Source organism: Emys orbicularis, chromosome 17 (genome assembly GCF_028017835.1).
Source record: "Emys orbicularis isolate rEmyOrb1 chromosome 17, rEmyOrb1.hap1, whole genome shotgun sequence".
In the NCBI taxonomy this organism is placed as follows: Eukaryota; Metazoa; Chordata; order Testudines; family Emydidae; genus Emys; species Emys orbicularis.
Genome location: NC_088699.1, coordinates 3,572,217 through 3,597,314, shown reverse-complemented (window position 1 = coordinate 3,597,314; position 25,098 = coordinate 3,572,217). Strand labels below are relative to the sequence as shown.

The 25,098-nt window shown below is 49.0% G+C and overlaps 2 protein-coding genes across 4 annotated transcripts in view; one reads left to right on the top strand and one right to left on the bottom strand.

Annotated features, from left to right (window-relative positions):
* The first annotated feature begins 15,872 nt into the window (after positions 1-15,872).
* On the top strand, positions 15,873-20,125 carry TIMM22 (translocase of inner mitochondrial membrane 22). 2 transcript variants are annotated; one of them, XM_065418377.1, is made up of 5 exons: positions 15,873-16,125; positions 17,137-17,333; positions 18,405-18,477; positions 19,630-19,752; positions 19,869-20,125. In XM_065418377.1, exons 1-4 carry the CDS (start codon positions 15,873-15,875, stop codon positions 19,704-19,706), a joined length of 600 nt encoding a protein of 199 aa, XP_065274449.1. In that variant the 3' UTR covers positions 19,707-19,752; positions 19,869-20,125. The 2 variants fall into 2 exon arrangements, with proteins under 2 accessions (XP_065274449.1, XP_065274448.1); XM_065418376.1 differs by having other exon boundaries at positions 19,630-20,125.
* Positions 20,126-21,853: 1,728 nt separating this feature from the next.
* ABR (ABR activator of RhoGEF and GTPase) overlaps positions 21,854-25,098 on the bottom strand; it is a 95,062-nt gene continuing 91,817 nt past the window's right edge. For both annotated transcript variants that reach the window (XM_065418078.1, XM_065418079.1), the window contains one exon: positions 21,854-24,388. In XM_065418078.1, the coding sequence (XP_065274150.1) occupies positions 24,299-24,388 (90 nt within the window). In that variant the 3' untranslated portion in view covers positions 21,854-24,298. The remainder of the gene's footprint in view (positions 24,389-25,098) is intronic.

Sequence of the window (25,098 nt, the reverse complement as noted above, 5' to 3'; positions counted from 1 at the left end):
GGAAAATTAATAATAACTAATGCCCAACATAGCAAGTGGAGAGTGAACTAGAGGCTTGGGGTCTCCATTTTTTATCTGAACACTTTCACTGCTACTTTTCCATTGTATTTGTTTTGAGGCCATCATCCCATTAACAGTCCATGGAGAGTGACCATGTTCAAGCAGCACAGTAAGTGCCCTGTACCTGGCTGTAACTGGACTATTCAGGCAGCCCAGCAGGTGCATTCCCCGGCTGCTCCTCCTTGATTGAAGTGCTGAAAAAGATGGCATGAGATCGGGTGCACGGTTCCCCCAGAGCTAACATAATAGGAACCAAGACAGATGGTCATTTGACATTGTGAGGTGCTTTCCCACAACCACCACATTACTACATTTTTACTGCATGCCACCAACTCTCAGAGCAGGACAAGGAATTTAGGATTGGCCAGAATGTGTGTCTGAGGCTTCTTTTAAATAGAATATACTGAATTCAATGGGCTGGTGCAGGGTGCCTCTAGGCTTAGAGCTTTATGATGCATTTCAGGTTGATATACATAAAAACAGCTGCGTTGTCACCTCTGTTTTTGAGGGGCTTCTAGTGGAACTGCTCACAGCCCTAGAACAGCAGCAGCACTGCAGGGCACAGCTCCTATACAAGATGCATGCCTGGGGGCCCAGCAGCAACAAGAATCAGGACAAACTGACAAAGAAAAACGATGAAGTGTATATAGTTCAAATCCCAGGAGATTAATGGGCTCTCTAACATAGGGCAGGGTTTCTGAGTGCAGCTAGCTATGAAGTTTGATTATGGATATCATAAAATCCTAGTGCTTCCTTCTTACCCTCAATTCCAGGATCTCAAAGTGCTTTACAGACATCAAACAAGTTACTGATAAAGGCTAGCAATATCTAGTCTAGAGATGGGGCAAGTGGGAACATAGAAGTTAGTGGTCCAATTTTCAAAGGTACCGAGTGCCTGCAGTGCCCATTGACTTCAGCTAGATTTACATGTGCTTAACATCTCTGAAAAATCAAACTCAAGTTGTTTTAAGTTAGGCACCCAAAATCAGAGGCTACTTCTCATAGATTCGTAGATTGCAAGGCCAGAAGGGACCACTGTGATCATCTAGTCTGACCTCCTGTATAACACAGGCCAGAGAACTTCCTAGAGCAGATCTTTTAGAAAAACATCCAGTCTTGATTTAAAAATGGTCTGTGATGGAGAATCCACCATGATCCTTAGTAACTTGTTCCAAATAGTTAATTACTCTCACTGTTAAAAATGTATGCTTTATTTCCAATCTGAATTTGTCTAGCTTCAATTTCCAGCCACTGAATCATGTTACGCTTTTCTTCCTAGATTGAAGAGCCCACTATTAAATATTTCTGTGATCAAGTCACCCTTTAACCTTCTCTTTGTTGAGGCAGGCTTTCTAATCATTTAATTATTCTTGTGGCTCTTTTCTGATTTTCCAATTTTTCAACATTTGAATTCTTTTGAACATGTTGACTTTAGGGACTTGACGAAATCCAGAGAGTCAGTGGGAAGGTCTGGATTAGAGTTGAGCAGTTCCTCACTCAAAATTAGCCACTAACAAGACAATTGTCCAGACCCAAAGTCTTCTCAGAACTAACTGTAACTTCACATTATAAAATATTAAGAAATATGCATTGATGGAATGCAAGGAAATTCCATTCTGAGATTCTGTCTCTGCTTTCATGATTTATATACAGTAAAGATAGTAAAACATAGCTGCAAATCCCCAATTCACAGATATTTAACACACAATAATCATCTTACTGCAGCTAAAAGCAATTGGGACATTTCTAAATTCAGCAGAAGAGGTGTCAAGTTGGCATATGCCTCAGGTTTTAATTGCCCCTGAAGCAACTAGGAGCAAATACCTCCGCTTTCAGGATTCATGTGTCAGCAGCATGAACTTCTCCTTAAAACAAATGGCTGGTCTATTCTTCGCAGATGTACACAGTACTATCTGCTCCAGTTATATTGATCACATCAGCTGTCAAACACAAGACCCAGAAATTGAAAGCATAAGGTCCAGGACTCATCCTCCTGTTTTCTAGCAGTTACCTTGAACATCAGCCTGATTTACAAACAGAAATACCACTCAAACCCTTCAAAATCTGAAGGCAACAGACACAATGAGCAGAGAAGCAAGAAAGTAGCTAGAATGAAGTCCTAGCAACCTACATATGGTATAAGCCTTCTGACTCCCAGGGGAACAATAGATGTTGCACGTAGGTGGGCTCAGTGTGATAATGAACAAAATAATCTCCTTGCATTTCTATAGCTCCTTGAATCCTAAAGGAACCCAAAGCATTTTACAAGCGGTAAATCGGGTACTTGCATCTGCCTCTGGATACGACTAGCTTTGGACCAACAATATTATACAGTAACATTTAAGAGGGGAAAATTGGGGTAGGTCTAGTTACGTAAAATGTAATTCATATAAATGGAACATGGCCAGGACCCTGGGGCTAGTTCTCTGTTAACACGTATCATTACATTCACACATCCTCTCTCCTAGTCTCTGTCCAAGCTCTGAAAAAAATAAAAAAAATAAAAAAAAATCAGTTTATAGAACTGGGACTGATCTATTGGGACTACAGCAAGCACTCTCAGCTCTCGAAGTTCCCTGAAAAGCAAGTGACTAATTCAAGTCTCCAGCAAAGATTCAAATAAGAAATAAGATGCAAGATCGTCAGAACATAAAGCCAGAGGAAGATATATTCAACCAAGTTTGGGGACAGTTTGCTAGACAGAAAAAAATGAACAAAAGCTGAACAAAATCCCACAAGAGCCAAAAGGGTATCAGAATGGAAGAAATCACTGAGTATGCACAGGCATGCCACCTGAAGAAAGCTGAACAGAGGCCGTGCAAGATCAAAGGTGTAAAAAGACTGGTGGGTAGAGCAGCAAGAACAGCAAGGGGGAAAGGGGCTGTGAGGGACAGCAGGGCAAGGCACTAAGCTCACTGTGCAGAGCGGCTGGAGGAGCAGAGCAAGAAGGTTAGAGAAGTGCAAAAGGCACAGCATGGGTGCACAGAAAAGTGGGAAGCCATGTAGCAAGCAGTCCAGTGATAAAATTCCTTAGCACTAAAAGGGTTTACCTCCTCCAAGCCCTGTAAATGTTAACTCTGGACATCCTGTGAGATAGGGGAAATCAGTATTTTTATTCCCATTGTTACCAATGAGGAAACAAAGAAATTAAATCAGCCTTGGCAACTCTTCTCTCTCTCATTTGCCTAGGCAACTCCAATGTTACTCTTTTTCCTCCATCATCAGAGCAGATGGGTGAGCAGATTTGTGCCTAGCTAGTCACTTGAAAGTGACTTTATCAGTGGAGTGTAAGGGTATGTCTACACTACAGGATTAATTCGAATTTATATAATTCGAATTTAGGAAACCGATTTTGTAAATTCGAATGTATTCGGCCACACTAGGCACCATTAATTCGGTGGTTTGCGTCCAAGCTACCATAGTAGCATCGATTTCCAGAGCGTTGCATTGTGGGTAGCTTTTACATAGCTATCCCATAGTTCCCGCAGTCTCCACCCCCCTTGGAATTCTGGGTTGAGACCCCAGTGCATGATGGGGCAAAAAACATTGTCGCAGGTAGTTCTGGGTACAGCCTCCCCCTCCCTCCCTGAAAGCAACGGCAGACAACCATTTCGCGCCTTTTTTCCTGAGTGAACTCTGCAGACTCCATTCTGCATCAAGCATGGATCCCGTTGTGCTCCAGAACGCAGTCTTGAACATTATAAACACCTCGCGCTTTCTCGTGGAGTTTATGCTTACACAGGACCAGAAAAAAGAGGCGAGGAGGAGGAGGAGGCGGCGATTGCAGCGCAGCGACCAGCGTGATGAGGACATGGACACGGACACAGAATTCTCTGAGACCGCGGGCCCCGGTGCTTTGGAGATTATGATGTTAATGGGCCAGGTTATAGGCTTTGAACGCCGATTCTGGGCCCGGGAAACAAGCACAGACTGGTGGGACCGCATAGTGTTGCAGGTGTGGGACGATTCCCAGTGGCTGAGAAACTTTCGCATGCGTAAGGGCACTTTCATGGAACTTTGTGACTTGCTTTCCCCTGCCCTGAAGCGCCAGAATACCAAGATGAGAGCAGCCCTCACAGTTGAGAAGCGAGTGGCGATAGCCCTGTGGAAGCTTGCAACGCCAGACAGCTACCGGTCAGTCGGGAATCAATTTGGAGTGGGCAAATCTACTGTGGGGGCTGCTGTGATGCAAGTAGCCAAAGCAATCACGGAGGTGCTGCTACGAAAGGTAGTGACTCTGGGAAATGTGCAGGTCATAGTGGATGGCTTTGCTGCAATGGGATTCCCTAACTGTGGTGGGGCAATAGATGGAACCCATATTCCTATCTTGGCACCGGAGCACCAGGGTACCCAGTACATAAACCGCAAGGGGTACTTCTCAATGGTGCTGCAAGCACTTGTGGATCACAAGGGACGTTTCACCAACATCCATGTGGGCTGGCCGGGAAGGGTTCATGACGCTCGCGTCTTCAGGAACACCAATCTGTTTAAACGGCTGCAGCAAGGGACTTACTTTCCGGACCAGAAAATAACCGTGGGGGATGTTGAAATGCCAATTGTTATTCTTGGGGACCCAGCCTACCCCTTAATGCCATGGCTCATGAAGCCATACACAGGCAGCCTGGACAGGAGTCAGGAGTTGTTCAACTACAGGCTGAGCAAGTGCAGAATGGTGGTAGAATGTGCATTTGGCCGTTTAAAAGGTCGCTGGCGATCCTTATTGACTCGCTCAGACCTCAGCCAAACCAATATCCCCATTGTTATTACTGCTTGCTGTGTGCTTCACAATCTCTGTGAGAGCAAGGGGGAGACCTTTATGGCAGGGTGGGAGGCTGAGGCAAATCGCCTGGCTGCTGATTACTCGCAGCCAGACACCAGGGCGATTAGAAGAGCACACGATGAAGCGCTGCGCATTAGGGAAGCTTTGAAAACCAGTTTCATGACTGGCCAGGCTACAGTGTGAAATTTATGTTTGTTTATCCTTCCTGAAAACCCGCCCCCTTTATTGACTCATTCTCTGTAAGGAACCCACCCTCCCCCTTCCCCCAGCTTGCTTTCAAAGGAAATAAAGTCACCATTGTTTAAAAATCATTTATTCTTTATGAATTGATTATAAAAAGAGGGAGAGAACCTGAGTGGGGTTTGGGAGGAGGATCAGCGGGAAGGAAAAGCCCAGTAAAAAAAGGTTAAAAAAATGGCAGCCTTTTGCTTGGGCTGTCCACTGGGGTGGAATGGGAGGGTGTACGGAGCCTCCCCCCCCCTGTTCTTACACGTCTGGGTGTGGAGGCTATGGAACATGGTGAGGAGGTAGGGGGGTTATACAGGGGCTGTAGCGGCACTCGGTTCTCCAGCAGCCGTTCCTGAAGCTCCACCAGACGCCGGAGCATGTCTGTTTGCTCACGCAGCAGCCCCAGCGTTGCTTCCCGACTCCTCTGATCTTCCTGCCGCCACCTCTCATCTCGAGCGTCTCTCCTCTCCTCACGTTGGTCCCTTCTGTCCTCACGGTCACTGGCTTCTTTCCTATACTTGCAAACCGTCTCCTTCCACTCATTCAGATGAGCTCTTTCATTCCTGGTGGATTGCATGATTTCGGAAAACATCTCTTCTCTCGTTTTTTTTTTACGACGCCTTATCTGGGATAGCCTTCGGGAAGGAGGAGGGAGGCTTGAAACATTTGCACCTGCTGGAGGGAGTGAAAAAAGGAGAGAATTTTTTTAAAAGATACATTTTTCAGAACAATGCTTATACTCTTTCACGGTGTATACTATTCACATTACATAGCACATGTGATTTCTGTGCAAGGTCGCATTTTGCCTCTTAATATTGAGTGCCTGTGGCTTTGCTGCTAGAGATCACAGACGCAGGTCGGGGCAACAGAATTCACCTTGCATGCTGCCATGGTAAGCCACTGTCTTTAGGCTTCTGCGCCCTGCTTTCCCACATACCAAGCAAAGCCCGTTGTGCTGCAGTTTTCCTGTTAGCTTGTTTTCTGCTGCTGAAGGTTAACACCCCCCCCCCCATCCAATTCTCTGGGATGAGTGCTTTATCCCTCCCCCCACCGCCTGGCTGGTATCAGGGAAGATCCCTGCAGGAACCAAACTAACACCCCCCCCCCACCCGCCATGAATTCTCTGGGATGAGTGCTTTATCCCTCCCCCCACCGCGTGGCTGGTATCAGGGAAGATCCCTGCAGGAACCAAACTAACACCCCCCCCCCACCCGCCATGAATTCTCTGGGATGAGTGCTTTATCCCTCCCCCCACCGCGTGGCTGGTATCAGGGAAGATCCCTGCAGGAACCAAACTAACACCCCCCCCCCCACCCGCCATGAATTCTCTGGGATGAGTGCTTTATCCCTCCCCCCACCGCGTGGCTGGTATCAGGGAAGATCCCTGCAGGAACCAAACTAACACCCCCCCCCCCACCCGCCATGAATTCTCTGGGATGAGTGCTTTATCCCTCCCCCCACCGCGTGGCTGGTATCAGGGAAGATCCCTGCAGGAACCAAACTAACACCCCCCCCCCACCCGCCATGAATTCTCTGGGATGAGTGCTTTATCCCTCCCCCCACCGCGTGGCTGGTATCAGGGAAGATCCCTGCAGGAACCAAACTAACACCCCCCCCCCCCACCCGCCATGAATTCTCTGGGATGAGTGCTTTATCCCTCCCCCCACCGCGTGGCTGGTATCAGGGAAGATCCCTGCAGGAACCAAACTAACACCCCCCCCCCCCCACCCGCCATGAATTCTCTGGGATGAGTGCTTTATCCCTCCCCCCACCGCGTGGCTGGTATCAGGGAAGATCCCTGCAGGAACCAAACTAACACCCCCCCCCCCCACCCGCCATGAATTCTCTGGGATGAGTGCTTTATCCCTCCCCCCACCGCCTGGCTGGTATCAGGGAAGATCCCTGCTAGCAAAACGCGAAAAGCTCTGGGCCAATCCTCCCCCCCCCCCTTGCACTTGGCTAAATGCAGGGAAGGATTTCTTTTCAGCCACAGGCAAACAGCCCAGTAGGAACGGCCACCTCAGTCCCCTTAATTAAATTCCCTTATTTCAACCAGGTTACCCTAAGCGATATCACTCTCCTGAGGATTACACAGCAAGATAAAGAACGGATGTTGCTTGAATGCCAGCAAACACCGGGACCATACGCTGCCAGGCTCTGTCAGGCAATGATACCAGATTACTTGCTACTAGCATGGCGTGGTCAAGTGTCCTACCATGGAGGACGGAATAAGGCTGCACTGCCCAGAAACCTTGTGGCAAGGCTTTTGGAGTACCTCCAGGAGAGCTTCATGGAGATGTCCCTGGAGGATTTCCGCTCCATCCCCAGACATGTTAACAGACTTTTCCAGTAGCTGTACTGGCTGCGAATGCATCCCAAGTGCTCAGGGCAAATTAATCATTAAAAATGCTTGCTTTTAAACCATGTTTTATATTTTAAAAGGTAAACTCACCTGAGGTCCCTTCCATGGGGTCATGGTCTTGGGTGCTGGCTTGGGAGGCTTGGGAGGGTACTTCAGTCAGGGTGAGAAACAGTTCCTGGCTGTTGGGGAGAACGGAGAGCTGGGTGCTCTCTGCCAGCTCGTCCTCCTCCTCCTCCTCTTCCCCTTCCGCGGAATCATCAGGTGTCCCTGATGAGATTATCCCCAGCTCGGAATCCACAGTCAGAGGTGGGGTAGTGGTGGCGGCCCCCCCTAGAAATGCATTTAGCTCAGCGTAGAAGCGGCATGTCCGCGGCTCTGACCCGGAGCGACCGTTTGCCTCCTTTGCTTTTTGATAGGCTTGTCTGAGCTCCTTGACTTTCACGCGGCACTGATCTGTGTCCCTATTGTGGCCTCTCTCCATCATGCCCTTGGAAATTTTTTCATAAGTTTTGGCATTTCGTCTTTTCGAACGCAGTTCAGCTAGCACTGAATCCTCTCCCCATATAGAGATCAAATCCAGTACCTCCTGTACGGTCCATGCTGGTGCTCTTTTTCGATTATCAGCCTGCATGGTTACCTGTGCTGATGAGCTCTCTGTGGTCACCTGTGCTCTCCACGCTGTGCAAACAGGAAATGAAATTCAAATGTTCCCGGGGCTTTTCCTGTCCACCTGGCCAGTGCATGCGAGTTCAGATTGCTGGCCAGAGCGGTCACAATGGTGCACTGTGGGATAGCTCCTGGAGGCCAATAACATCGAATTGCGGCCACACTAACGCTAATTCGAATTGACAAATTCGATTTTGGCGCTACTCCGCTCGTCGGGGTGGAGTACAGAAATCGAATTAAAGGGCCCTTTAATTCGAATTAAATGGCTTCGTTGTGTGGACGGTTCCAGAGTTAATTCGAATTAAAGCCACTAAATCCGAATTAAAGGTGTAGTGTAGACCAGGCCTAATTATCGCTTAGGAATTCCTACCTCCCAGCCCATGCTCAGTCCACTGATTAGTTCAAACAGCCCTCAGGAAATGCAGAGAGGAAGAGACAAATGCAGAGTTAAACATGTTTAACCAAAGAGCTAGACATCTCCATAGAAAGAAGAATTATTTGTTCCTCAGATTAAATAGAAAATTTAGCCAATGTTCTTACTGTTAAGAAGATAGAGAACCTTAGGATCTGGTCCAAAGCCTATTGAAGGCAATGGGAATCTTTGCTTTGTCTTCAGTGGGCTTTGGATCAGGGCCTTCCTGTCCAGCTCTCTAGCTGAAATCTGGCCCAGGTGGATAGTGACTGAAAAGCATTACAGTCTGGTGGCTGTTTGGTGACCAAGGTTCAATGAGCTGGTGAGTCTAAGCTTGCTCGTATTATCCACCTCACAACTAGAATAACCCACCATTTCCCTTGTTACCTTGTTCCTGGAGAAAGGCCAAGCACTGAATCAGCCACGGAGACTGGTGTTCTCACTCCCTCTATTAGATTGCTCCTGAGCAGGGTTGGAGCACACTGGGGGAGGGGGTAGTGGATGGGGAAAAGTTGCTCCACTACTGCCAATTAAGTCCCTTTTCTGTGGGCCAACACCATCACTCTCCAGGGCTGTCAATCCCACTCCTTTCACCAGCATCAAGATTCCCTTCCATAAAGATTTAAAATACATCGTTTTTTCCTTTCTGACATTTGTGACCTCTGCCTAATTGGGAATCCAACAGGCTCTGAGCATTAAACTGTAATAACTCAGGGAGCCGGGCAACCTACCAGCAAGAGGCTCCAGTACAGCAGTTACCATGGTGACCGTTAGAGTTAATGGCTATTTAAAGGCAACTCACTCATAATCACATCGGTTAGACACCAGGAAGCTTTCGGATGATGGAGACACAGAAGGCTTAGAACCAGAGGGCACAATTAATTGCTGGAGCATTGGAGTCTACGGAGATGTACCAGCTTACAGCACCATTGAGTTGGAGTCCAGAATTCCCATTCTATCCAAATCCAAAAGGGAACAGCAGCTCACCAAATGAGCTATTTCAAGTGAACTCACTCAGAGAAATATTGTTTTGGTTCTGAAGGCCTCATTGCAATAGCTGCAGCTTAGTCATTGCAGAATAACACACTGCCAAAAATATAATAAAGACGTAGAGGCCTTTAAATAGTCATAGATTTTGACCCATGCACAAGCAAGAGGAACCTGCAGATTTGGATACCTAACCATATTTTTGTGAAGTATGTTTGAGTCACTGAAAGGGCAATATTTCACTTGGGATATTACAAGATTGAGATACAAAAGGTTTTAGCTTGTGATCACACACTGTATGAGTGCCACCAAATAAATCATTCCAGAGTGTGCTGCTGTTCATCCTTCCTTGGTGCTGGGCTGCCAGGGACGGCCCTGCCCTCTGAACCTCACTTTAAGGGGGTTCCTCACATCAAAGGGGATTCTGCACAAGATGGAATTCAGATGGAGGCACTGGATGATGTGCTTTCCCCCAGCACTGGCCCTTTCCATCCACTCCAACTGCATGGGGTCCAGGAAGAGTGAAGGGGAAGGTGTCCTGGAGGTGACAGCTCTCACCATTACAGCACAGCTGAGGGTAACTAACTACAAAGGGTCCCATCTGTGTGCAAGTCTAGTGGGTATGATCTGGCCCAAGGGAAATGGTGCCCCATTCCTTGTTACAGGGTAGGTTTTGGTGGGTAGATCCATACCTGAAGGTACCTGAGCAGGTACCTGCAGTGAGTTAAATCCATCTTTTTTCATGAATTGGAGATAGAAATATAACATATTGTTTTGTTTTTAATCTGTTGTGTTCCATATGGATTCCATGGGAGTTCCACACAGAGAGATTGCAGGACTGGGCCCCTGGTCCTTAATAGCAGGAGCATCTCAGCAGCTTGACAAAGCCTGAAAGTCATTTACCAAACTGAGGATTCCTTTGCCTTTTCACTGCATCTCTCCCCCCAGCACTTGCCCTCCTACATCGACTTCTCTCTGGACTAAACCAGGTTTCTTGAAAGACACCTCAGGCTCCTATCACAACAGCTTATTTCCCCAGGAGGTGACATCAGAAAACTTGATACACATTTTTTAGCACTCGAGTTACGAACTTTTAAAATTGTTAATGATTGGGCGAAAACACAATTATCTCTGATATCAGGGTGAAGGGAGTGATAGAGATGGGGGTGAACCAAATGAAAAGCACAGATACCCTGCACAATAGAGGGTCTCACTCTTCAAAGGGCTTACAAAATATAAAATACTTACAGTACATTAGTAACAGAGAGAGAAAACAGGAAGGCTCAGACGAACATCCCCCAAACCCAAGTCTCGTGCCTCCTGCCAAATTGCAAAACGCAGTCACATGGAGCAAGCCAAGCTGGTCCTAAGAGAAGACTTTGAAAAAAAATGTAAACAGTCTGCCTTATGCTAACCTGAGTCAGGAGCTTAGTTCACCAGACTGTCTTTTCAGCCTTAACTTTCAATCCCTGCCCTCGTGGTCTACAGCCCGTGTCTTTATGGATATGTTGGTGGTTCAGCAGAATAATGACAACTGTTATCAGCTTGGAAAGCCCTGTCAGTTCAGTAGAGAAGTAATCCCCTCCTCAGCGCTTTGGTTTGCAGTTTATGAACAAATTGAGTGAGGCTCAGAAGATGAAGCAACTTTGCTTTCAGTTGCTGAATTCAAAGAAGAGGCAGATTTTACTAGATACTGTGCCTTCTCTTGAGCCTTCCATCCAAGGATCTGAAACCACTCTACAAACAGTAAACAAACTTAATTAAAGTATCATCATCAACACATTATAGATGGCTGAACAGTGAGGTAAAGTAAGTCCCTTAGTGTCAGTGACTAAGAATTGGGAATAGAACCCAAGAGTCCTGGCTCCCAATTTCCTGCTCTATCCACTGGACCAATTTATTATGAACGCAGCAAAAAAATAAAAATAAAATTAAAAAAATTAAAAAGTAGAAAAGGCCCTGAGTCAACAGTAGAAAACACATTCCCAACTGCGAAATAAGCCACAACCTCGACCAGAATTTGGCTTGACACCACCTGCTTTGCAAACTGCCCTAAAACCTACCAACAATGTTTTTTATTTGCAAAGGCACTTCCTGCTTCCAAAGAAGGGTAGAAGTCCCAGCTGGGATCATACTCTGAACCAGTGTTTCTCCACCTTTTAGATACCAAGGACTGACTGGCTTGCTGCCTTCCTAAACTGTGTCAGGGAGATTTCAGGGACCGGTGCCGGTCCACGGACCAGTCATTGAGAAACACTGCTCTAAACCACATCAGTGCAACAGCCAGAGCCCTCTGCAGACATTCAGAGCACTCATGGTCATGGTGAGTGACATGTGGGGAAGCAGCTTCTCAGCAACCAGCCTATCTAGCTTCTATACTCAGTGTTGCCAGCTCTTGGGATTTTATCATGAGTATTGTGATATTCAGTGTTTTACTTAAAGCCCCAGCCCCTGGAGTCATGTTAGTAGGTGAGACTCAGTTTTCATTAAAACACACACATATACACAAAAAGTGTCTAGCCTCACGGTTATGGATAAAGCTTGAAAACCATGAACACTAAGGACAAACAGCAGAAGGCAGATAAAAAGAACCCCAAATGTGTTATTTTTAAACCTCATGATTTTCAAGCCAATCATATGATTTTGGAGGCCTGACTCATGATTTTTCAACACTCAGGGCTGGCAATACCCTACATTAAGACTCAGCTACCACAGTGTTGGATGTAAAGACATTCCTGTTTGGCTAATTTTTGCTCTTCTTGGGCACAAGTAGCAGCAGTTCAGGATGTCACAGGTAGCTACAAAAATAGCCCTCTATGCAGAAATACTTGCAGCTCATTAACTGTCCACAAAGTCATAGGAGACCTAGAAAGCTGGAGCCTTTCCGGGAGGGAAGGGGAGATGAAGGGGGCAGAGAGAGGGAAACAATTTATTTATTTTGGTCTCCATTGCTAAACTGCTTCTCATGCAGTGAAGTCATTTCTGGAAGAACTCTGGGATTTGAGTGATTGGTTTAGAGAGCTGTGAAGACTTTCTGTGCAGCAATACCCAAAATAACTGCCCGAGTTTATGCAGAAGAGGGACTCTGCTTCCAGCACAGAGCTGGCTATTAGAGTGCTGCAGCTATGAAAGGTATACTTCAGAGTCAGAATTTCAGACAAGATTATAATAAAGATAGTTTAAATGCTCTGTCCTTCAGGCACTGACCTACATCTCCATATTCTCCAATCAAAGGTTCAGTGACTCTGACCAATTCTCTCCTAAAAACTCCTATGTGCTGCCCTCTAGTGAAACTAAACAGATCCTAAATGTATAGAACAGTCACTGAGCATATGTTTTATAAAAACATAATAGCTATTGACCTTTCATGCTTAACACATTTCATTTTAATTACAGGGTAAAGAGACAAAAGAATGTTTGAAAGAGTTCCAGTCAGGGCTACGTAAGTTAAAAAAAATGTAATCTCTCTTGACAGAACTGAGGTTTCTTGGAAGAGGTTGAATATTGAGGGCTTAGCAACTCTAAGTCAGCAGTAGGGTGACCAGATGTTCCTATTTTATAGGGACAATCCTGATATTTGGGGCTTTTTCTTATAAAGATGCCTATTACCCCTCAATCCCGTCCTGATTTTTCACACTTTCTATCTGGTCACCCTAGTCAGCAGTGTAATTTCAGGCAAGTTATTCAGATGACAGGCTTGTGCTGAAGGGGATCAAACAGCACTAATTTGCAAGCATCCAGTGAGTATTTTTGAGAGAGAGAATTTGAAGTTTGGAGTGAGCAGCTTGTTCACTGCAGGTTTCTACTTGTCCCACATAGCAAGAATTGTCAGTCACACTATCTAGGCCCCAATCCTGCAAACACTTAAATGTACTCATATGACTAGTCCATGAAAGTCAATGGGACGACTTGCATACTTAGAGAAAAGCACAGGCTTAAATGTTTGCAAGATCAATGTCTTAGTTCACATGCAGAATATAAACCCATGTGTGCATGATACTGGGAAAGGGGGACGACGTTCATAATGAGAAGAAAGTCTTCTGATGTTTACCCACACAATCTCTCTATCATGATGTAAGTTCTGGCAATAAATAGAGCCTGTCCCTATTACCCTGGATGCCATCTAACCACACCAGAAATGGGAAGAATAAATTGCACGCCCTTCCAATCCCAAATCACAGATCTGGCAGTCAGGGGACAGGAAATGGGAGGGGTCAGATAGGGGGCGGGGGCCAGGCTGTTTGGGGAGGCACAGCCTTCCCTACCCCGCCCTCCATACAGTTTTGGAACCCTGATGTGGCCCTCAGGCTAAAAAGTTTGCCCACCCCTGACCTACTGCATTGAGTCAGTTATGGAGGGAATAGCATTGAGAAGCCAGTAGAGGGCAGTGGAGCTCAATGCACAAATCAGGATGTTGCGCTCAACTTCGTATATTTGAAGGGGAAAATAAACCATTGTACAGTGTTAAATATATTTGTACAGCATTATCCAGATCTGCATGTGTGTGTCATTGTAAACAAGTAACAATGCTGAGGTAAAAGAGAAAAGGAAAACCAGGATAATATACTACAGAACACCTAATGCACCTGACTCAGTTCAGACCATGGGTCTGATTTTCAGAGGGCTGCATGGAAATGAGTCACTTTTAGTTCATAAATTCTTTTTAAAATAACCATTACAATGTTTTCTCACATTTTAAATTATTGAAATTCAGTGCCTCAAAGCATCCCATTCTCACCATAACAGTTATTCCTTGAGGATTAGGCCAAAAACTGCAGATTTTTAAAATAATATATTAACAGTAAAAAATTTCCATAGAACTACAACAAAAACATTTGGTTTGGTTTTAAACCCATCCTTCCCTTCCCTGCAGCAAGCTTAGCAACAGACTTGTGCTAGTGCATGGGAATCAAAAAATGAAACTGGCCCAGCTATGCCATGCCACTACTGAGCAAAATGAAGCATGAACAAATAGCAAATATGGCTGAAGTATTGATTTTAGCGGACAGCCTCCCTTTTAATGCGCTAAGCTTATCAGGGTGGGAAGTTTCTATGCTACTGCCAAACAGAATGAACAGTAGTGTAAGAGTTAAGATCCCTACCTGATCTGACACTAATCAGGATTGCATTGTGTGACTGCAAGACAGATGTATAAACTCTCAGTGCCCCTTGATCTGTACAAACCCCCAAGCCTGAGTGCTATGTTATGCCAGGGGCATCCAAACTTCGCTCAGCTGAGGGGCTGCATAGACAATATCTGTCCACCTGGTGTTTCTCTGCCTAATGTACATAAAATGAAGTGGAGCAGAGCGGCCCTTGTCTTAGTCCAAGCAGCCACCTCAGATGCTGGGACTTATCAACCAGAAGACAAGAGAAAGTCAGGGGGGTGCATCGTAGGACTCTGTGGGCGACATTTGACCAACCCTACTGCGCAGGTACCCATAAATGGCAGTGGAGCCTCTCTCTCTGGGATCGGGCACCTGGGCAAGGCCACCATGCTGTGTCAGTGACAGCCACCCACGGGACAGCAGACAGAGGGGGGCCCCTTGCACACCGGGACCCAGGGCTTCCCCAAGGCCACTCGTCTGCATTGGGCCTGAGGGTGGCTGCAGGGCTCCAGAGGGGGAGAGGACACCCGGCACTTTGTCTGCCCTCTGACTAACCACTGGCACTTGTTGTCTTCATGGGGATGCCCCTCTGCATTAGAGCCCAGGGTCCCCCCCCCCATTGCAGGGCAGTCAGCAGGGTCCCTCCCGCAGCCCTTGAGCCATGGCCGAGGCCCCAGCCTCCTGTCAGAACGGCCCCTCTACCCGCCACTCCCCTGGCCCTGCCCTGGGAGAGGCCCCAAGGGACAGCCCGCCCCAGTCCCGCTCACCTGCTGCCTCCTCTCAAGGATGCTCTGGCAGCAAGCACCTTTCCGCTCTTCTGCAACGGTCCTAACGGCCGCCAGGGGGCTAGCGCCGCGGGGCACCCTGGGAAATGTGGTTCTTTCTCTCAGACCCTCCGGACTACAAATCCCATGATCCTGAGCGCAGCGGAGCCTGGCAGAGAGGCTAGGCCTGAAGTGGCGGAGCGTGCCGGGAGTCATAGTCTTTTTACGGGGGCTGCCGCAAGGCACGCTGGGATGTACAGGCGCATAGCGGTTAGAGACGGGCTACAAGGGCCGTGAATCCCGGCGCGCCTTAGCCCCTCGGTGACGGGCATGCTGGGAGTTGTAGTCTGCTGGGACGAGGGTGTCGCAGCCCGCCCGTGAGTCGTTACATTGTGTTGAATCGGCTGCTGCGAAACCACAGGCGGCCGGGGCAGAAGCATCCCCTCCAACTCCGCGTGTGGAATCTACGGCCGGGGAGGCAGCGACTGAGTTTACCCGGCCTGTCATGGCGGCGGCCTCCTCCCCGGGGGGAAACACGCCCGCCGGCCCCGGGCCTGACCCGGCCGGGCCGGCCCAGCTGCAGTATAGCCTCCTGCTGGAGCACCTGGTGGGGGAGCGGCGGGGGCCGCGCCAGGCCCGGGCCCTGGACCCCGGCGCGCTGGGGGGCATCCCGGCCCCGCCCAAGAGCGAGGAGCAGAAGCTGATCGAGCGGGTCATGGAGAGCTGCGGGTTCAAGGCGGCGCTGGCCTGCGTGGGAGGTGCGGCGCGGGGGCGCGCCCGGCCCGGGATGGCGGGGGCGCGCTCGGGATGGGGGCGGGGTGGCAGCTGGCGCCCATCTCCCCTTCCCGCCTCTCGAGCTGCCTGGCCCCCGGGGCAGCTGGGCCTCCCCCGGATTGGCTGCCGGCCCCGTGGCAGGATCGCAGGAGCCCCCTGTCCTGACCCGGGCTGGGGTGCTGCAAGCAGAGGCCTCATGGCTCATCTTAGACAAGAGACCGGGGGTGCTGGAGGGTTATAAAATCACCAGTGGAGTGGGGAGCGTGGATAGGGAAGGGTTATTTGCCCATTCACGTAACACAAGAACTGGGACGGGGGGTGTGTGTCACCCAATGAAATGAACAGGCGGCTCATTTGAAACAAACCTAAAGAAATACCTCGTTGCACAAGGCACAGTCACCCTGCCGAACTCGTTGCCAGAGGATGTTGTGAAGGCCAAAACTATAACTGGGTTCAAAAAAGAACTAGATAAATTCATGGAGGACAGGTCTGCCAATGGCTATTAGCTAAGAAGATCAGGATCACAACCCCCATGCTCTCGGTCCCTAAACCTCTGAGTGCCAGAAGCAGGGACTGGGTGACAGCGGCTGGATCACTCAGTAATTGCCCTGTTCTGTTCATTCCCTCTGAAGGATCTAGCACTGGCTGTCAAGACAGGATACTGGGCTAGCTGCACCATTGGCCTGACCCAGTATGACTGTTTTTATATTCGGGTCAGTTACTTCTCCCTCCCTGAGCCTCAGTTTCCTGCTTTGTACACATGACTCTCCATTACTGGCCCCGGGGGGTAACAGAAGGGCTGCCTGGGGTGCTTGGAGATGTGCTGTGTTATTAATATGATGGGGGGGGGGGGGGATCCATTCTCCTGACCACAAATGTCTTTTACAAGCTGTAATGTACCAGGATGCTGGGAGGTTTGTTGTGATGACAGTGCTGCACTGCTGCAATCAATGGGGAAATATTCTGTTCTCACTGGGTTTTTTTGTCTTCTTTAGGTTTTGTTTTGGGAGGAGCATTTGGTGTATTCACAGCAGGCATCGATAGCAACGTAGGGTTTGATCCCAAGGATCCCTATCGTACACCAACCGCAAAAGAAGTCCTTAAAGATATGGGGCAACGAGGGATGTCCTATGCCAAAAACTTTGCCATTGTGGGTGCTATGTTCTCCTGTACTGAATGCCTAGTAGAGTCTGTAAGTAGCCATCAGAAATGCTTTCATTCTTTAGAAACCCTTGACATGTGTGCGTTCCTAACTACCTTGCTCTTGAGCTACACTAAAGCGACCTTGGGTGATGGAAAAAAGCTCGAGGAGGAAAATGAAGCACACCTAGCCTGTTGGTTTTCAGTGTTTTCCAGACTCTGATTCCTTGTTATAACAGAAAAAAGTACAGAACCACCCTCTTCATCATTTCACCACAGAGGAAAAAAGGGAAGGGTCATTGCAACCCTGTTAGGGCACACTTGGTAACAAAGATCATTCCAGTTCCAGAGCTGGATAAATATATGGGTCATTTTGGGGACTATATTTTAAAGACTAGCCACCCTTTTTAAAAAATAAAAAAATCTCAGTATCAGTTACCCATAATTATTTGTGCCTGTAAAATTTTAGAAGCAAAAAGGAGGTTAATTTTGGATCATGTCCTGGATCTCATTTTGTAGCTAGAGAGCAAAGTAACCTTGCTTATCTCAATGCTAAAACTTTTGACTTTAATATTTCCTTAGGAATAAGGCAACAAGTTTCTTTATTTTAATTGGAACATGTAATTAACTCATATAGAAGAATAAGGGTATGTCTACATGGTAATAAAACACCCACAGCTGGCCCTTGTCAGCTGACTCGGGCTCACGGGGCTACTGCATTGTAGACAGTTGGGCTTGGGTTGGAGGCTAGGCTCTGGGACCCTCTCCCCCTTGCAGCATTCCAGAGCCTGGGCTCCAGCCTGGATGTCTACACTGCAGTTTTATAGCCCCACAGCCCAAACCTTGCAAGCCCGAATCAGCTGATACAGGCCAGCCACTGGCGTTTCATTGTGGTGTAGATGTACCCTAAGTGTCTTAGGGAATACTCCCCCTTCCCCCAAGAAGTCTCATACCAAAGGTCAATGTTGCTCGCTGCTGGAGAGTTAGGGACAAGCACATTCAGCTATGAGTCAAGGGGAGTGGAGGAGTGTTTTTATTCTCAAAAACTAACATTCAGTAGCTATGCTAATAGTTCCATGTGCACTTTCCTACTGTGACTCCATTGTGTTTCTCCATTCCGCAGTATCGTGGAAAATCAGACTGGAAGAACAGTGTTATTAGTGGGTGCATCACTGGAGGAGCCATTGGCTTTAGAGGTTAGTAGCACTTACTTTAAACTGTTTGTGTGCTAGCTCTGGCCAAGACTGCCCGCTACATGGATGTACTGCAAGCTGTTCTAGACATCCCAAGTGCAGAACACTTCCACAGAGTATTAAGGGGGCATCGCCATGGAACTTGTAATGGTTCAAAATGAGTTAAATTAGCATTAGGTGCTGCATCTGCTTCCCTGTTAATTGGTGGTTATATAATATTTTGCTGTCATCTAAAATGTTTTACTTTCTCCTGTGGTTTGAAAGACCCACACAGACCCGGAGGGCTGATTGTATAAGAGATACAGTGAAATGGACTATACACAAGCATCAGTCAAATGGAAAAATGAAACATTTTTATTCAAAGTTTTCCGAGTAACTTTGGGTGTTATTACACTTGGATAAGATGTAGAATAACCACTCAAACCGAATATTAAAGAGGAAATACCACCAGCAGCTGGCACCCCAGAGTGAGTCTAGCTAGTAGCCATCAGAATGGGGCTTAGTCCAGCACCAGGCACTGCTTATCACCTGGGCTCTTGGCAAGAACCCACCAAATGCTCCTTTGTTAGGAACATGCATGGAAGGGGGAGCTGTGGTTGTGCTGAAGCACAGGGTTGTGGTGCTTTTCAGCAAAGTGGGCGTTCTTCCTTCTTTTCCCTTCCTCAAAGAGCATTAAGGGAAGCAAAGAGCTCTAGAAAGGGCTTCTAATTAAGTCTATTATACTGTGTCTGGCCTGGACCTAATCCTTTTAGAGCTCTTAAAGCAGCTGCTGCCTTTCTGTCCCCATCATACTGTTTAGCCACCATAAGTCACCTGCAGTGCTGAGATCAGAGCCAAGTGAATCCAGCCAACTGTTGAAACAGCCATTGCATCGGAGCTGGCAATATTCATTTGCAGCCCTTCAGAGGCAGAGAAACCATAACAAAGCTCAGTTGGTTCAGCACGCAGGCCCAGCCCTTGTGGTTCCAAGTGCAGCGTGTGCCAAATTCCTGGGATCCATTTAAGTCCCCTAATCCAATTAAAATTGGAGTGCAAGATTCTCTGCATGGAAAACTCTGCAGTCCTGGGACCTCTTCAAGGCCAGCAGCATAAGCCAGTAAATGGGAAGAAATGCAGGGCGTTTCTAATTCTCCCCCTTCCCTTTTTGCATTGCAGCTGGTTTAAAAGCAGGGGCCATTGGCTGTGGTGGCTTTGCGGCATTCTCGGCAGTGATTGATTATTACCTACGGTAACAGCGCAGTCCGGTGGGGAAGTTTTACTTCTGTTCCAGTGCCGCTGGTAAGAGCTGTGGGTTCACCAGACTTACTTCCTTGCCTTTGGAGCGGTGATCAGAGCAGGATGGTGCCTGCTGTTTCCTAAATGACTGATAATCATTTCACCCCTGGCCCTGGCAGGCTGATCTCATGCCCCGGCGCTGGAGTTCCTTGGAATTGAGCCAGGCTTTTGGACACACAGTGGTCAGTGTCATCATCGGAATGGATAAACTGTCAGTTTCCAAGAACTAAGTCTCTTCTCGCTAAGCCTTCCGGATCCTTTGGGGTCTGACTTCTGGGGAGTGTTTTGCTGGTGTTGAAAGAGGCAAGCTGTCAGGATCTTGATAAATAAATGCAGCAAGCTGGGTTGTCACAGTTTGCTGCGAACATTTAACAGTAACGGGTTTGCAACTTGCTGTTTCTACCCAACAGAGCAAGACCTTGTGGGGGAAAGAATAACTAATTCCAGGCATTTCTTAATACCCGCTGGAGAGTACCTACCCTCTGTGTAATGCTTTAAAGCCCAACTAAATAGGAACCAACTTTCCTTACCATATCTTCAAGAGAACCAAGTGAAAAGGCGTTTTACCTAGTGATGTGTGTGGCAGCTCAGTCACTGGCAACATGTCAACAAAACAATTTAGGAAAAAGCAGCTTGTTGACAGAAGTATAATATTATATGGCAAGCCTGTCTAGCTAAGCTAATCTCACTGTAGTAATACAGCAAGTGATAAGCTACTGCTTCATCTGCCATTGGATCAAAAAGTTAGTTCCAAAAGTTGTTTATAGACTAGAAAGCCATTGCATTAGAACGGTGTCAGGAGCTTCGTAGTTACTTAGCAGCACACAGTCCTTTCCCATGATGGAGCTGCACCAATTTTGCATGCTCTGTGGTGCTGGCTATTACTAGACGCTGTATTATTGTGCACTAGAGCTACCAGCTGGACTGGAGTATGACTTTAGGCCATATTTCAGACTGATTTCTGATTAAATCATGCACGAAGTTTCTCTCGCACTGGGTTGGGGGACTGCTGCAGTAAATGCTAGTTAGTGGCACGCTGCCAGGAGGTACACGTTAATAGGCTCTTCCAAAGGGAGACGAGTTTCAAGGCCATGCTGGGTATGCATGCTAAACAGCTGTGAGCAGTCTGATGTCTTACACCTTCTCAACTAAGACTGGCTGTGCAGAGCTGTGGCTGAAAGTGGCATTCCTCTCTCATTGAATGTAGAGGAAGATGTTAAGCCTGGGACCACTGCAGGGTGTTATGGGAAGTGAGCAAAGCTGGAGTCAAGGTCAAGTGTTACTACAGCATGCAGCAGGATGGAGGAGATGTATGCTCGGGTTAAGTGTGTTTAGCTTTCCAAGTGGTGCTGAAAGGGCTGGTCTTCCATCGCTTCCGGCTTCCTCAATGGGCTTATCCATAGTGTAGGCATAGTTGACTGTTCATTAGCACCCGTGAGTTCTGGCTGCCACATTTCTAAGACAGCTGATCCCACACCTTAGCCCAAACATGGTTAGTTTGGTAGGCTCAGGCCTGCTTAAGCTGGTATTAACCTGGTTTGCCTTTATGAATGGCTCAACCACCACTACTCTCCGAAGTGGTCTATAGCCCGGGCTCCTGAGATGGGGGGGTTCCAACTTCCAGTGTAGGCCCCTTGGTGAATCATGGCCACCCATTCACAGGCTGCTGACAGCCCTGGGGTAATGACAGCCAGTGCTTACATGGAATGGTGAGAGCAGCAGCAGGGTTTTAGCTGTGCTTGAGGAGTGTCCCTTTTGTAAAGGGAAACCGTGCTGTCTTCCACCCATGTGTCCCCACAATCAGCTGGAGGGGGGGAGCCAGCCCCATGTGAGCTCTCAGGTTGCCAGAGCAGGCTGGCTAGTGTTCTCAGCAGTGGATCAGTGACACAGCAGTCAGCAGCTGGGCTCTGCAGCATTACTAGTAAGATGACTCCTTGCTATAGAGACCTGCCTGCCCAGCAGGAGCAGCGTGTGCGCTTGGGCCTGAGAGAGCCATGCGATAACTAGCAGGATTTACACTGCAAGGGGGGGAATTGAAAAGGCAGCGTGTGTTGGGGATAACCAGCCTGCTGCCAATGATGCAAACAGCTACACCACAGAGCTACTTTTTGTGCAAACGTCAGGGCTTTGCATTTTATTAACATTTTTTCACATGGTTTACATCCATTGAAAGTTTATAATCTACAGAAGTTGAAACAGAACACAAACAAAAAATAGATCTTAACTTAGTAAAAGTCAAATATGAATGAACCGTTCTATTCTACCTGTAGCCATAAGAGTCCGACACCTCCCACCCCGCTGTAGGAAAAATGAAAACACAGCCCATGCGATTGCCACAGTTTGTGCAGGGGGCTGGTCTCCAGCCCTTTGACCTGGCGTGGGGTGGGGGTGGGCCATAGTCTCCCTTTGGAATGACACCACAGTTGACAGATGTAGGTACATAAAACACACAGGGGTCCATTGTGCAGTTAGATCTTCGCTCAGCCCCATTATCCAGGGCAAAGTGTGACACCTGGTCAGTGTGTCCAACGCCATTTCTCATCTGCTCCGCCAGCAGGCCAGCAGTGGGGGCTGGAGTGTAAGCCCTTTAGACTGACATTGCCAGACTTCCCTCTCCCTTTAGCTGCTTCAGTGCTGTGGGGCTAGCAGCTGCGTTCAGCCCCCCTGAAGCTGGTCTTTAGGACATGCCTGGTGCTTTCAGCACGTGGAACAGCAGTTAAAGGCAGCGCTACTGCTACAAGGGATATGCTTGGTCACCCCAAATAAACCAGCTGTCCATCGGCATTTGGCACAGAGGGTGTGGGGGCAGTGGGCGGGGCTTTCCCCCCCAAGAACAGGGGCTCAGTGGTCAGAACAGGCAGGGTTAGTTTCCTTGGCAGGTCCCAGCACCTGTCTGTGGGCTCCGGGCATGGGGGCAGGTTGGGGTGCTCTCAAGTTATGAGAGCAGGAGCCCACAGAAGAGCGAACACAAGATACAAGTGTTTGTCTGTGGGGCACGTCCCAGCCAGCAGGTGGAGCCAACACTGCCTTGCCACAAGGGCTGGAGGGAACCAGCTGGGGGGCAGCTGTCCCAGCCGGTTGAATGGATCAATGGATGTGCTTTAGCTTCCACCATGTCAGGCTGGTGGAACGAGGGAGGGCCACATGGGGAGAATCCAGCTCCTGTTCCAAGCACATGGGGCTTTCCTCTTCCAGCCCTGTCTCCATGAGGCTCTGCCCTTTGAGTTCACTTTCAGCTCAGAAGCGGTTTACCTTGGTGCAGGAAGGAACAAAAAGCAGCTGTTGTCCTGCAGCCTCCTGCGGTGTTTACAAGGGGCCGGCCTGCGTGTGGCTGGGTGGCACCAAAGCAGAGCCTGGCTCCCTCCCTCCCCTGCGCCTGGTTCTCAGAAGGGTAGCGCAGCGGAGAGGCTGCCCCGTGCAGCTCCCGGCGGGAAGAGGCCCCCCTGGTTAATGCTGGGGAAGGAACCCAAGTGCCCTGTTACACTGTGCTGCTGCCCAGTCTCCATTAGCCGACTGCCGGAGAGGAACGGGTGCTAAGGCATTGCATTGACGAGGGATGTGAGACTTTCGGGACAGTCACTCCCTCGCGCTGCAGTACTGAGGGCGTTCTCCCAGCGGATCACTCCAGCAGGTGTGCTTCGGGGAGCTCCTGACGTAACCTCAGCCGTACCCCGAACGTCCCCGGAGACACAGCCGGGGGCTAGAGGCTAGTCAGTTTGCACACCCAGATGGAGGCGGGGTAATAGTGGTAGCATAATGGGACAGCCCTTTCTTCTTTCCACACTAGCCTGCCAAAGGCACCTCCACCCCCTCCTAGAGAGCAGGTTACCCCCAACACTACACAGCGGGAGGAGAACAGCAGGGGGATAACCACAGAGTACACAACAAACAGGCAGAAAGCACAGGCCACGGGCCCTAGAGGATGAAGTCATAAAGCACCTGGAACGGACGTTAAAAAGCTCCCTTCCTCCCCCCACACACTCTTGTGGCCAAAGGTTTGCTCCAAGAGGGAGCAGAGTCCAGATGCAGAGTCCTCCATTCACACGGCCAGCAAGGCAAAGTGGAGCTTGTTGTCTTGATGGGTAGAAAGGGGGAGCCCTTGGTCCCTTCTCAGCCTCTGAAGCAAGAGAGGCCAGCCAACGCTGCACATGCACGCACAGGGGACCAGGCAAAACAAACAGGCACTGGTGCAATGCTGCAGGCTTCGAGCGGGGTGAGCCGAGGGGACGTTTGGCTGAAGCTGGAGAGGGCGAAAGGAAAGTTGCAATGGCCTTCGAAGGAGCCTGGCAGGAAATGAACGAAGCGAGGAGCCCGCGGCCCTTGTCAGTCACTACCTCTTCTGTCGAACGAATATACATAAAACAATTCCTGACCACGAAGGTACGTAAGACACGACTACTAGACAGAGGGCGCGCAGGGCCAGGGCCAGGGCTGGAGGGCACTGTCCTGGGGAAGTGCCCGTCTCCCCGCAGGGGCGAGGCTAGTCTGTGCTGTACCCCACGCTCCGGGAGGCTGGGTTCGTGTGCGGCTGGTGCCTTCTCAGCGCAGGCTACACGTCTGTGGAGAAGTAGAGTGTGTTGCGTTTCAGCTCAGCGAAAGAGATGGGAGGGTGCTGCAGGTAGTAAAGGAGAACCTGGACCTGCCGGGGACAGAGGAGAGAGTCAGGGCTGGGCACGGAGCGGGTGAGGGGACAGAGCCGCCAGTCCAGCCCCTGCCTCCAGCCATTAGAAGAACCTTCACGTGGGAAAAGCAGGGAGAGGGGACGAGTCTATCCATGAAGGTGACTAAACCCAGCCCTTCTCTCACAGGGCAAACCAGAGCCAAACAAGGGCTGGTTAATGCACGGCACACCGAGCTGAGGGGCCTGCTCCACTGCAGGTTTTTAACGCAGTGGCACCTAGAGGCCCACTCAGGATTGGACCCCCCCCGTGCCAGGTGCTGTACAGAAAACAATGCAGCCCCCACCCCACTGCTGACTGGGGCACGTGCGCTACGGGGACAGCAGATACTACAAAACTCCCCAAAGCCAGTCACTGAACCCCGGCTCAGATTTACCCACACTGCATGGAACAGGCATCCTGGCTGAGACGGACAGAGCTACCCCCCCCCCGGCAGCTCTGCACAGCTGGCCAGCGGCTTTCTGAGGCTTTTTGGCTCCAGAATCAGGCTGAGGCAGGAGACTGGTCCTGGGTGAGCCAATGGGCTGAGCTGGTGGCCGTCTGGTAAACAGCAGAATGGTCTCCCAACGGGGTGGCCGGGCAGGAGGATCAGGTTGCCTTGCAGGGACATGCATGGAGACGCCTGCACCACGTGCACAGGAGAGCATGGACTGACGGCAACCAGAAACGT

Bases quoted from the DNA above. Each gene is read 5' to 3' on its own strand.
- TIMM22 (XM_065418377.1), top strand. From the start codon at position 15,873: ATGGCGGCGGCCTCCTCCCCGGGGGGAAACACGCCCGCCGGCCCCGGG. The intron at 16,126-17,136 runs GTGCGGCGCGGG...TGTCTTCTTTAG, and splicing joins GGCGCTGGCCTGCGTGGGAG to GTTTTGTTTTGGGAGGAGCA. The intron at 18,478-19,629 runs GTTAGTAGCACT...TTTGCATTGCAG, and splicing joins AGGAGCCATTGGCTTTAGAG to CTGGTTTAAAAGCAGGGGCC.